This window comes from Chlamydotis macqueenii, chromosome 9, assembly GCF_036417535.1.
Source record: "Chlamydotis macqueenii isolate bChlMac1 chromosome 9, bChlMac1.mat, whole genome shotgun sequence".
In the NCBI taxonomy this organism is placed as follows: domain Eukaryota; kingdom Metazoa; phylum Chordata; class Aves; order Otidiformes; family Otididae; genus Chlamydotis; species Chlamydotis macqueenii.
The window spans coordinates 13,700,408-13,714,047 of NC_141564.1; the positions used below are offsets into that span (position 1 = coordinate 13,700,408).

General features: G+C 38.2%; 1 protein-coding gene across 15 annotated transcripts in view; it reads right to left on the bottom strand.

The window, feature by feature from the left end:
* DLG1 (discs large MAGUK scaffold protein 1) overlaps positions 1-13,640 on the bottom strand; it is a 151,762-nt gene that overhangs the window by 97,249 nt on the left and 40,873 nt on the right. For 13 of the 15 annotated variants that reach the window (XM_086754911.1, XM_086754904.1, XM_086754916.1 and 10 more), the window contains one exon: positions 1,742-1,906. In XM_086754911.1, coding sequence (XP_086611037.1) covers positions 1,742-1,906 — 165 coding nt within the window. Of the gene's footprint in view, positions 1-1,741; positions 1,907-10,794; positions 11,261-13,640 lie in introns of those variants that run through there. The other 2 variants (XM_086754903.1, XM_086754905.1) reach the window with 2 other exon arrangements.

A 13,640-nucleotide genomic window follows, 5' to 3' on the forward strand; every position in this document is an offset into this window, starting at 1 on the left:
TAAGTTGTCTTCCATGGAATGTTAATATTGCCAATATCAAATGCTCACCTCTATATTTTTGTAGTTGGCTATCTGCAAAAATAATCTGAAATAAATTTAAACACAGGAACTATTCTCAGTAGTTTGGTTTCCCTTAGATCCAAGCAGTCAGAAAGAAAGCAATCACAGCCCTTCAAACAATCTCAAGTACAATGAAGTAACACCTAATTAGTTCCAAGAAATAGATCTTCCATCTCACTTATCCATCCCAGAAATTTATTTTTTATGTCTATGAGTTTCTGGATTGTGAAATGCACTATACTTGATCACTCATTACAGACAGTTTTACAGTTGGCCTCTTTGCCTTTTTGATCCCTTTATACTTTCTGAAATGCAAGATTAATAGTGCGATGAATTAGGAAAAGCTTGTGAATAAACAGAGGTGACCCTAAGCTCCCAGAGGCAATTTTTTTTTTTATTCTAATGGTTGCACACATTGTGATGTATTACTTTCTGAATATCAACAAATTCAGGGAATTGAACATGTGAAAGTGTATTACCGTGTGTCTACCTTCATAAGCAACAGAAGACTGAAGTTATAGCCATTTTCAAAATGAAAGGTTTGTCATATTAGCTTCCTTCCAAAGCTCTTCAGCAGTTAATTTAGCCCACTTGAAAAAGGTTATTCATTAGGGCTTAAAGAGTTCATCTTGTCTAGCTCCTAAAGACTATGGCAACACAAAGCTCCTTATGGAGTTATAAGTAAAAATAAAAAACTGTGTTTAATGCCAACATACATATTTTTAAAATCTTAAAAAAGCTGGAACATAATTACTGAAGACACTCACCCACTACAGCTAGTTCCTCTGCAGAATTCTTACAAGTCAATTATAAAGAGCTGATACAACAAGATTTTTCTTTATATTAAAAAAAATCTGGAAACATAACTAGGTTTAAAACTTTTTTCTTAAAATATAACAGTGCTCATTATGGTACACTACCAATTTCAGTCACAAAAGATACTACCACACACCAATAATTAACACTAAAAATAACAAACTATAGGCCTATCACAATGTTAAGCTCACCTCATCATTCTAAAGCCCAAATGCCCATCAGTATCAAATAATTTCTTTGCTTTTTCGTCAAAACAAGCCATAAAGACTCAGGAGTGTTACAAAAAACTGTGTTTAGTCTGACATACTAAAATACGATGCTATTCAGAAAGTGATTAAGCTACACCTCCCTACCTACTTAGCAAATGAAACTGCCTACTACACCTGTCAACCCCCTAAATCCTCACAGTTTGTCCTCTTAATTTTGAAGTTACTGGAGCTGTCTTGAGAATAATAGTGCTGTATGCTGAAAAACTGCAGAGACATATTACACTTGGCTTACTGCATTTTCCACATAGGTCCTTGATTGAAATATTTACTAGAAACAACCTTTGAATTGGTTCTACAGGATCCTGGTAGAAAACCCCAAACGTAACTGACAGCAGTAACCATAGTGCCCATCACAACTATACCCAAGACCTCAAGTTACCTACATTTGTTACACGAGCATTTTACTATCATGCATTTCTAGTCAGAATGTATGGAACTACTTCAATGCATTAACATCCACAAAGTAAATTTTACAAATAAGAAGTTCCATTAAAACAACAGAAGCAGATAGATTTCATGCATTCCCCCGCCAAAATTATAACCATGGGGAATATATCAAAAGAGTTCACTCTTATAACAACTTTCAAAATGCCTACCTTCACTGGTGAAATATGAGAATGAGAAACAAATCCATGGACATTCTCAATTTGTGACAGATTCTTCTCCGATACGTGAACCAGCTCTGGACCCGTCATCTCATTGGTAATGTGTGGAGAGCTGTGCTCCTGCGGAGGTGTATCTTCATCCTGATAGCGATATTTCTAAAGAAGTAAGTTATAAGCAAAGATTAGTCCACCATAGAAATGTGAGAAGATCATCCAGAAAACCTAGATCAGACAGAAATAGTTATTTTCTCTCCCTGCTGACTTCAAGGCAATAAAATATAGAAATATAATTTTAATTAGTATTTTCAGTTTAAACACTGATCCTGTCTAAAAAGGTTCCAGTGCTTTCAGTTTCACCTTGAATGACTATAAAGCTACCTAATTTTCTTTTGCCTATTTGCATACAGTAACATGTCCCAAAACCCTTTCCAAAGAACTCTTCCTTTTCTAGGTTTTTCTTACAAACACTTTCACACTACATTATTCACTGATACCAGAAACTCTCAGTACAAACTGGATTTGTCACCTTGTCCTGCCTTTCAAAACTATCAGCCTCAAAAGCTTTTTTCTGAACTTCCAATGTAGCACATCTGCCAAAAGCGTTTTTCGCCAGCTGAAGAGCTGAATTCACTACTGCTAACTTCATTATGAAACAATAAAATGTCATTTTGCTACGAGACAGATTAGGCTTCCCCAACAAGTAAGTCTTCAAACAGAAACACAAGACAGTGTTCAGTCTCACTCTTATAAATTCATATTTAATAATTATAAATAACTTAAAAATATATTCCTATTATTAATAAAGTATATTTATGGTAGAAGACATAGCCTTGATTCTTTGTTAATAGAATTCTACGATTTATATACTACAACTTAAATCAAAAGTAGTCGTCATCTTGGTAAGTCATTTCTACATCACAATCCAGTAGAACCCTGCAAGTAACCCATTTGTCTATAAGCACCCGAACATTACACCCAGACAGGACCTGATAAAGCATGTATGGTAACTAAACCCTGGTAACAGTTACATGAAAGTATGATTTTCAGCTACCAGAGAGATCCACACCCTTCACAGAAGAGTCCTGCAATATTACAAAGTTACAAAGTCTACAAGATGAACTGCAAAGAAACTGCTTGAAATGATCCATCAGTTACGAGCTCCTGTAAGGCTTAACCCACTCGGTTCCTGCCCACCCATCCCCATGTGTCTGTTTTACAAGAAGACTTCATTTTTTTGTCCATCCAGCAAAAAACAATCTCTAAGCATAGTCAAGACAGGTAAACTTCCTAACAACAGGAATCTATTAGTCTGTCTCCCAAACCCTGGGGAAGGCACCATATCCCCTTCCTTTCCTTGATTCTGGCACTCAAATCAGCAGAAAATCACCAGCTTTTCTCTCCTCCTTTGCAGAGTTAGACTTGTACGGGATTACTGACCCCAATTCAGGCAGGGACTCAAAGAACACCCCAGACAGTGCAAAAGGAGGGAGGAAATCCGGAGCGGATCTCTCTCTTTTGGAAGTGAGCTACACATCAGTCTACTCCGTCTTCTCTAGACTCATCGTAAAACAATATTGCTGAGTTTTGCCGATAAAGAAGCAGTTAAATGGGGCAGCTGAAGTCACATAACTGACTTGTGCTGAAAGAGGAAGGATTTGTTTGCTCTTCTCTTCCCTGCCACGTTGTTCTGCCAACACCAGGATTCCTCGGGATGCAAGCTAAGTTCCCTTACTAACTGAGAAGGGACAACTTGCAGCTTTACATTTCCATCACCCATGGCACTTTACCCAGCAACAGCCTGCCCTACAGCACAGCACCCCCACCCCTGCCTCCAAACCCCAAAACACCAGCATCAAACCCACACCCAACCACACACATACAGGCAGACACTAAACATGCAGTTTCTTTTAGCCAATACCTGATGAGATGACAGAGCTTTGAAGTTATAACCCTGATTTATTTGTGTACTTAAAAAAAAAAAAAAAAAGAATCTTAATCCACCTTACTCAATTGAACCCTTCATTGTTGAGATCAAGTTCTACTACATGAAAGAAATTATGCTCCTGAAGTATTAGAAATTATGAAGTAGAAGAAATAAAAGTATATTTTCTTGAAAAATACCAATGATTATCCGAGAAGCATGAGGCAAAAGAAAAAATTCCAAAGAGCAAAGCAAAAGCATTAAGACTTCTGCTATTACAGCAACTAACCTCAAAACACTTCCATACCTTCTCCTTATCTGGATGGCAAAGGAAAGACAGTGGATGCTGATAGTTGTGAAAAACTGCAACGGTTACTCAGAAAGCCCTAATTTTCCAAGGTTTCATGAGATGACCAAGCCAACTTAACAGCTCACTATTAGCAGAGGACAGAAGTTTTTTCTTTCCTTTCCCTGCAGCAGTGAGATGCTACATTGCTCTGCTTCAGACTCTTGCCATTCATGTATTTTCTGAGATTGATTTGTTTTTAACTTACCAAAGCAAAACCCTGAAATGAGTTTACATTAACTCTCTACAGTAGCCATGTTAAACATCAGAAACAGGAAAGAATTATCATTTAAAGAATAGCACTGGCCAAAAAGACAAGTGAACATTATCTGATCATAATTAAGATCACATTGGAAATTAAAGAAAATAAACATTAGAGTTGCAAGAAGCACAGAAAATGTCTTGCAACATCAAAGAAATTTGTAATTCTGCTAGCTTAAAGGAGCCTCCTCTGACAGTGCAGGCAGCATTTGGTGATCCAAACGTTCCTGCCAGATCTCAAGCTTAGATTTCACTATGAAATACAGGAAAATGGGACCTGAAAGTGGATTAAGTTCCCAGTTCAACTCAGACAAGATCTGTGGAAAGCTAGCAGTGGATCATTCCAGTTTTATTTAAAAATAAAATAAAATAAAATAGTCACAAGTCAATCAAAATTAATTTCCTTTGCAGAACAGTCAATACCTTTAAGCAAAGCACAGAATTACCTCAATTTTTTTCCTGAAGTCAGATGCATTTATTCAAAACGGGTGTTTGGACATGCCTGATTTCACTAAGAAACATATGTTTACATTACACGATGTATCAGTGATCCTAATAACATAGTCCATATGAAGCCTTAATAGATCAGTATGTCATAGGATCATCACGGTTGGAATTATAATATTATAATTATAATTTATTGTAATGTCATTAAAACTTAGATTAAAAGTGAAAAAAATGTTGTGGTAAAGGTTTCTCTCTCATATGAGGCACTGACAAGGGCTATAACCTTCTCAAAAAAACCATCTTAAATGTGAAGTGCTAATTGCATTTTGATGTGATATTTAAGACTGACTTTACTATTATTTGCAAAATATTTCCCAACTGGAAGCTACTAACAAAAACAGAATTCATGTTTAAATACACTAACTGAAATACTTACAGGGTAATGTTGCACAGTGCAAATGGAAGATACTGACATGAAGTGCATGAAAACATAATATCCATAATAGCGCTTATTCTGAAAGGCAGCACACTATCCTTGCCCTTTGCAGAAATTACTTTTGAGCAAAGTGCTTAAAGTAAAAGTAATTGTTGTATCTTGTGACAGCTAATTCTTGATAGAAGTGGAAGTGTTTTGTACTACTTTACCATGGAGCATCACCTCTGAAATACTATGCCTCCTGCCTGAGATAGTGCAGTCAAGTGATCTGGCATAGTCAAACAGCCACCATTCAAAATTGCCCATTCCTCTCCCCTCCCAGGAGCTGCCACCCTAGTTAACTGGTTTAGCCATGCCAAATTAATTTTGCTGCTACCCATGAAGCAAAATCCCATGCAAGCTCCCCTCCATGGGAGTCTAAAACACACAATACAATTGTTTCACAATACAGCCCAGCTCACTCAAGGAGCACCTACTGTCCAAGGAGCAGGATTCATTCAACCCCTCTTGGTCAGGCTGTACAAATACTTCTCCCTGCCCTTTGCTGCTACTATACATCTGACTTTAGATGGTGGGCAAGCTGATCCAGCAGAATGTTTGCTCCGTCTTCCAGCAATATTAAATTTTCTTTAATTCCCTAAAGTGGCTCAGAACAATGAGACTTGCAGCAGTGCTGCCATAACAGGGAGAAAAGCAGGTAGAGAGAAGGACCAGCCCAGTTCATAGTGGCTAGCAGAAGATCACTTCTCTGCTTGCAACCAAGACAATTCAATCCTGCACCCAAATCCAGACTTCAAGGAGACCCTAGCTTAGCAGAGCCAGCCAAACAATGTGCAAGATGGATCAAAGGAAAGGAAAAGAGGCAGGTGTGGCAAAGCAGCTCTCTGAACTTGCAGACAGACTGCTTCAGCCGCATATCTCAGAAGTTTCCCAGCACTCAATTAGGTAGCAGCCAGCAATTTAACTATTTTTAAGAAGCTTTATAGACTGCTATATAATTTGTAGTCATAATTTAAAGTCCAAAGCAACCGAGTGCTAAACATTTAACACATACCTCTGACAGAGATACTGCCCCAAAAGATTCAGCTGCAGGTATACAGGTGTGTCAAAAGTTTAATTAAAAATGTTTCTCTTCTGATGCAACACAGTTAAAATTTCTTCAGGCTGGGTTACATCTTCATTGAGTTTTGAATTAGTCACCAAACACTAAGGTAAGTTATTTACTGGTGTAAACTACCAAAAAATCCATTTACTTTAATAAACCAATGCTAGTTCACATGAGATGAGAAGATGGTCCAAATTCACCACAGTGTAATCATTCATTGTGTTAACTGTTCGGGCCCACAGCCTCCCTGCTTCCATTCCCAGGCCCAGCAAAGTTAGACAAAAATAAGGACAAAGTATTTGCAACAATGTGGAAGACAAAAAGATTTTGTGGACATTTTGTAGCACCATTTTTCAGAACACAGATCAGCTGTTCACAGAAAAAGCACAGAACAACTTTAGGAAGCTCATTCTAAAAGAGATTCACTTTAGTCTGCCCAAGCTCCTATCCGTATTTTTTTTTAAAAAAAAGATATTTCAAACAGATTCATACACAATCTACTCCCTAGAGATAATTAAGTTGTGGCTTTGTATTTTTTATAAGATCCTTTAATGAGAAATTTAACTGAAACAGAAGCGAAAGGAAATTATTTAAAGAACTTAAGCAACTCCATGTCTTAAACTGGTGACCCATATCCACAACAGCATGCAACGCTGTTATTCTACAGATTTAAGCCATACAGAATGCCATGTTCATGGATAGAAAATTAATTATGCCACAACATCTTTAACTACCAGGTAATTTAATGACAATGCAAGGCAGCAGTAACTACAGTTCTCTTCAAAATGGGATGTGTATCAAAATCCAATTCATATTAGATATGTACCTCAATCCACTGTCTTACATGAAAACAAATTTGAAAGCACAATAGTGTATCCTCTCTACACACAAAGAAAAAAAATATCAGTACTAAACCACCTTTAATATAAGAATGAAAGGGTGCTTGAAAAACAACAAAGCTCAAACCTTTATTACATTCACTTCCCTTCTCCTCCAGATTCTAACCCTCCCCACCTGCAGAGCAATACGACTCTCAAGCTACTGCACACTTCAAACAACAAAAAATTATCAACAAAACCCAGGAAAACATGCAGCCTGACTAAAACAGTCTGTCCCCACAGAAAGTTTTAATTTTCACTGTACAAGTCCAACCCATGTTTTGAAAAAGGTTAAGAATAAGTGAGGACTTTAACAAGTTAATCTAGTCATTTGAATTTGATAACTATACAGAAGGTCACAGGGTCAGACCCTCTCTGATGGAGCATAAACAGGGAGCACAACAAAACAAAGCAGTGTTAGACCATTCGCACTTGACTCCCCAAGTTTAAATACTTGTCCTTGTCCAGTCACCGTTCCAGAAGTTAACCAAGTCTGAAAGGACCCTTCAAAAGATCATTCCAGCAACTGAAGCTGTTGGGAAGCACTGTTTGATATTCAACTAGGACACACAGTACGTCAAAAGCAGATGAGTAGAAAAGTCTAAAAACCTACAGTTCTCCTCACATCTCCCCAAAAACCAATGTCCACAACTCTGACTTCGGGATACCATTCAGTGGAAAGTAGGGTCCAACAAAAGCAACAATACACCCAAATTTTGCATAATCTTGCTAAAACAAAACTAATCCAAAGTGAATAGTATACTAAAATACTAATGTGTTTTCTGCAAGTCTTCCCTGTAGTCTAGTGGAAGTGCTAAATCAGAAACTAGTGCTGCAGAAAATAACAGTTACCTTCCTTATGGAGGAAAAGAGAAGGACACAAAACACCAGTATTGCAGAACTGAAGTTCACTTGAAAACTTTGTTTCTAAAACCAGGCACATTACGAAAGCCAAAATAGGTCTCTTTGTAGGTGAACAGCAATTCACACTAAAAACTTGAAAGCCTGCAGCTGACAAGCGAAACATCAGTAATGTAAGAAAAGAGGATATGTGTTCTTCTATTTTCAGAACTTCACTGATCACGGAATAGGACATTTGGTATTATTTTCAATTTAGGCCTCAACATATGATAAATAAACTGGATGACTTGAAATACTAGAACAGGTTTTGTGACCTTTGAGTTTGTTTTGGGTTTTTTTTGTGGTTTTTGGTTTTGTTTTTTTTTAATAAACACAAGTTCAGGACTTAGTAACTAACTGCTTCATTCTCAAAAGGACTAACATTTCTTTTAATAATTAGAGCTAAGGCAACATAAGGCATTTTACCCTCCTTGGACAGTTTCCGTTTGACACTGGATCTTGAATAAAACTGCATAGAACATGTTTATTTAGGTCACAGTGTTCCATCAAATGTCAAAATGCACAGTAGTGTTAAATGTGAGCATTTAGATGATGCTTTATGTCATGGATATCCAGAAACGATATCACAATTTAAGGTACATACATACATTCACAAAAACATCAGGAATATTTGCGGTGAAGAAGTTCACCTGTTCCAGAATGCCAAGGAAAAGAGATCAAAGAAGGAACAGTCAGATTGTGAATGTTCTTTCCATATGTGGTCAAAAAACAGTAAAGGAAAATGGAAAAATCATAGGATTACTCATGTGAGATGAACTGTTTATGGAAAGGACTGAACAGGTTATCCTGTATTACTGTTTCACAGTGTTATTTAAATGCTGACTCTTTCACTATTCAAAGGCTAGCCCCTCAGAGGACAGAGTATTTTATTTTTAACGCAATACAGCCCTGCAACTTTTCTTCAAAAACCGACAAGTGCCTGCTGCAAAATCTCTCTGCCCTACCAGCAGGTCACAACTACTTAAACCCAAATCCTTCAGTTCATTTGGGATGTAGAGGTATGGAGTCCCCAGTCCATATTAACAGCACTACATGTTTACTCAAAGATAACTAAAGCCTGTAAATAAGCAGCCTACGATATTTTAAAACGCAACACTGCTAAATCAACTGCGCTTAAGCAACCACTGGTCTGCAAGACCACTTCCTACTTCAGGGGACAGGAATACCGACAATAACAAGGAATCCCGCCGACCCTGTTTGCCAGGAGCTGCTCACCTCTCCCCGCCCGCCCGGTACCGGTACCGGGGCTCCCCCCAGCCGCTGCCCCCGGGCCGGGCCGCCCCCGCAGCGCGCCCCCCTGCGGGCGGGCCCCGCGCACCGCCGCCTGCGCCCGGGGTGCGGGGGGCGCGGAGGCGGTGCGCGGGGAGAGGAGCGAAGCGCTTAATGCGTTCGGACAGGCAGAGCGGGCGGCTGAGGCGGGAGCAGGGCGGAGAACGCCGCCATGGCTCAGACCCGGCACGAACCGCCCGAAGTGCGCGCTGGAGGGCTGCCGGGGGCTTGCAGCTGGGGCTCGGAGCGGCATCCCCCCCCGCAGGTCAGCTGGCAACGGAAAACGCGTGTGCGTCCTATGGCTTTCTCCTCAAGGTTATTGTTTAAACACGAGAACATCTTACAAATAAAAATATGTGTAATTCCACAAGAAGAATAAAAGAAAACTTAATTTTATAGCAAATATTTTTAAACTGCATCAATACAATACACACATCCTTTACAACTGCAAAATGCTCTGGACACATGAAAGGTTAAATAGACTCAAAAAAAGGTAAATCCTTTGCTCCTGGAAATGAAGCATTCAACTTCAGAAGTTTCGTAATAAATCATTCACACTATTAAAAGACCCATAAAAATTTAGACTCCTCCCTCCCAACCTAGGTGACATGTATTCAACATTTTGTGAGAGACAAAGATTAAAAAAGTATACAGTACCCATACACACACACACACACACGTTCCCAATTTACAAAATAAAATCTAGTTCAATTATTTTTTGCTAAAAATAATGAACACTGACTTGGAAACACCAAATATGTAAATAAGTTTTGAAGAGAAAAATTTCCAAATCTCTGTCTCAAAAGTAACTTCACACACATCCCTTTAATTTTAAAGGGGCTTTCCAGTACTTAGTGCTCTCATCATATCCTTCACACTGCACGTTAATTTTACTGAAAAAAAAAAAAGCAGTTTTAACACAACTGTGAGTGTATTGTGTTTACTATTCTGAGGATTACCAAATTATATATGTTTTATTACTCTGAAACCTAAACAGTTGATGTAGTCCTAAAATGACTAAATGCCCGAGGGCACTGTTAAACCCAAACCTGCCACTAACAATTGCTTCCATCAATATGATGTCAAGAGGCATTTCCAGCCCTGCATCTCAGTGCAAGTCTCCTGTGTATTTAATTCTCTACAGCCGAAGAAAATGAAAGCCAAGTGCAATAAACTGATTACATGATGATTAATGCTGATTAATGGAGAATGACGACATTTTACATGCGGCATTCAGTAAATTCAAAATGTTGTTCAAAGAACTGTTGTTCTTTAAACAGTAGGCATGATAATTCACTACTTCTGTCACAATCACCAACAGCTCCCTGATCATCAAGTAAGGCATGGAACAAAATACACACTATTTCATCAGAAATTTAAGGTACAGTTACATTAGACATAATGGCAGTTATTCATTAAATGCAGCTTACATTTCCAGGAAAGTCCTTTTATAGACCCACCTTACATCCAAACATTAAAGATATTGTGTTGTTGGTACATGCTACTTTACAGTGGCACAGCATCGGAGAAAAGCAATCCAAGTTTTTTATGCTAGGAGACATTTTTTCAGTCCCCATGCACTTCAATCGATCCGTGACTGAGATTCCAGAAAAATGCCTCTGTAAGCGCTGCTTGCTGCCTGTCTTTGACATTTAGTCTAGGTCCATAGTGTTCAAAAATAAGCCTTTATAGAAATAGGTTGAATCCTTCAGGAAGAATTTTGCTTCATGTTAGAAAGCAGATCTTAAAAAAAAAAAGCAAAGAAAAAATCCTATGTCCATTTTTAAAATTTTCAAGTCAGCTTTATATTTAATTATGTTCGCATCAGCCTGAAGCGACCACAGTCTCACAGCCCAAAGTAATGCTCGGATCCTCTCGGCCAGAACCCAGGGTCAGATCCACCAAGGCAGCTCCACCTGCTGCAGTGCCAGGTCTGCTATCTCCTCCATGAAAACAGAAGCAACTCCAGCAGAGCCACTACGCTCGCTGTACGCCGGCTGCTTAGGGGAGGAGCGAGATGTTGCAGCAAGGGACTCATTCCACGGCCCGACAGAGAAACCCAACGCTTCTGCAAGGTGCTTTCGCACTGCACCAATGAGCATGTGAAAACCCATTTTAAAATCAGCTGGGCATAATTATAAAACCGGGGAAGTTGTAAGCTTCACAGCAGGGAATTTGCTGATCTGCAGTTTACGCTAGCTTTTGCAAGGAAGCGTCAGCAGACCACAAAATGAATGGCTATGGGATATTTAATCCTCATTTGCAAACATATAAAATTCAAGGTTATTTGACACATGTTAAGAAGTGTTCTTTAACTGCTGAGTAAAACTCCTAATGGTCTACCAAAAGCAATAAAGAAACAGCTACAGAAACAGATGAATATTCTTCAACACAATGAAATCAGAAGCTGCTATTTTTTCTGCAGCTATCTCTAGGAAATCATGAATAATCTGGAGTATGCATCAATTTGGTTGAGGAGCTCTCAGTAATGCATTTTAAGCAACTGTACATGTGAACATGTACAGTTTGAAGAAAAAAAAAAGAAAAAGCTTTTTTTTTTCTGTAGAACTGAAGTAAATATGGTCACAGTCTCCTTAAGATTTGCTGTTCTTTGTTGTGTGCTAACAAGACTAAGACACAAAACTCTTTAAATGGTTTGTTTGGGGGTTTTTTTGTTTGTTTGTTTTTCATCAAGCCTTAGAAGGATTGAAACTATTTCCTTTTTTAAAAGTACAGGGGTCCCTGCAGGATTTTGATGTATTTATATATTGTAACAAATTGCATTACAGAGTTTGATCAAAACCACGTCCTCTGTGATTTCTCTGCGCTTGTTCCATAAGGTAACAAGCTTCTGTAAAAAGCTTCAATTAAATAGTGTTAAGCCATCACTTCCATTTTTAATTGTACTGAATGGTATTATAAAAAAAGCACTGAAGACTTCCAGAGCAGTTGTTAGATCCTCCCTCTTTAGGGCTGGACTGTTCACCTAAGTTTACACCTGTAGCAGCTTTCTGTCATCCCCCTTTTACTTCATCTGGTTTACCTGATAAGAACCCCTTGAGGTAGAAAGTTTAACGTAGTGTAAAATTGGCATCCACACTTACAGCTCAGAAACGAGTAACATCATGAATTATACTGAGAGTCATCTTTATATAAATGTGCAGATTGATGTCTAAGGCAAGATGTCTGGAGAAAAATGTGTAACTCAGCCCACAGTAAACCTCAAAATAAACTTCATTTGCATGAGGATCTCTTTCTTGCTAGAATATCCAAGGACTACAGATACAGCATTTCCATACTAATAAGCATAGTTTTCTTTCCACCATGTGCCATGACCTACAATTTTTCACCAAATAGCTTTAGACATTATTTCCCGCAGTAGGTCATCTTCTGCATGCAAGTACAGCAATAAGGGCAGGACTAAAGAAAAAAAAATCTCTAATACTCTGCTTTATCATCATGGAAAAAGAAACAGACTATAAAAAAAAACAACAAAATACACCTTTGTTTAGCTAAGTTAGGTTAAGTTTTTCTTGCAAGAACATTAAAAATCAAGGCTAGCCCTAAGTATAATGGGATGATAGAAGAACTTAAAAATCCCTTTATTTTCCTTCAGCTGGCTGAGGGTCACAATACACAGTCTCTTGTCTGAAGAAATAGGGCAGAGCACAACTGAACACATACTCAAACACCACACATGAAAAAAAAGGAAAAAAAATGCACAGAGAGAAGGAAAACAGTCACAGAGTACTGTCCAAACACAAAAATGTTCCTATCCCACAAACCAACATTTCCTGGGCAGCACAGATGAACAATCCCTCTTATTTCATACCTCTAATCACCTTGTAATAATGTAACTTCTCACTAAAACAATACAAAAATGCATGGCAGTTTCATGACAACAAATAAAGTCAAAGAGCCAAAAGCAGTTCCTCAGTGTTGCAGAAATAGCTTTTTGCGATGCAGAAAACCTAAGCTCTAAGTTGCCATGGGCATAGAAGAATCAATAAGAGGAAGATATAGGCTACACGTCTACAAAGGCTTACATCAGTAAGATACAATAAAGAACAGAAAGCTCAAGTAACTTCAGGCAATTACATCTGTATTGTTGATGAAGACTACATAAAACATCTGAATCTTTCAGCCATATATTTGCAGATGTAAACAAATAAATTGGTTACACTGCAAAATTGTCTTGATCTTTACACAATAATGGAACTTCTTACACATTTGCTGCTCACAAGCTTAAAAATACAGTACTTAAGGTTCTAAAATTAAAACATATTTTTACATATTTTGCTGACTA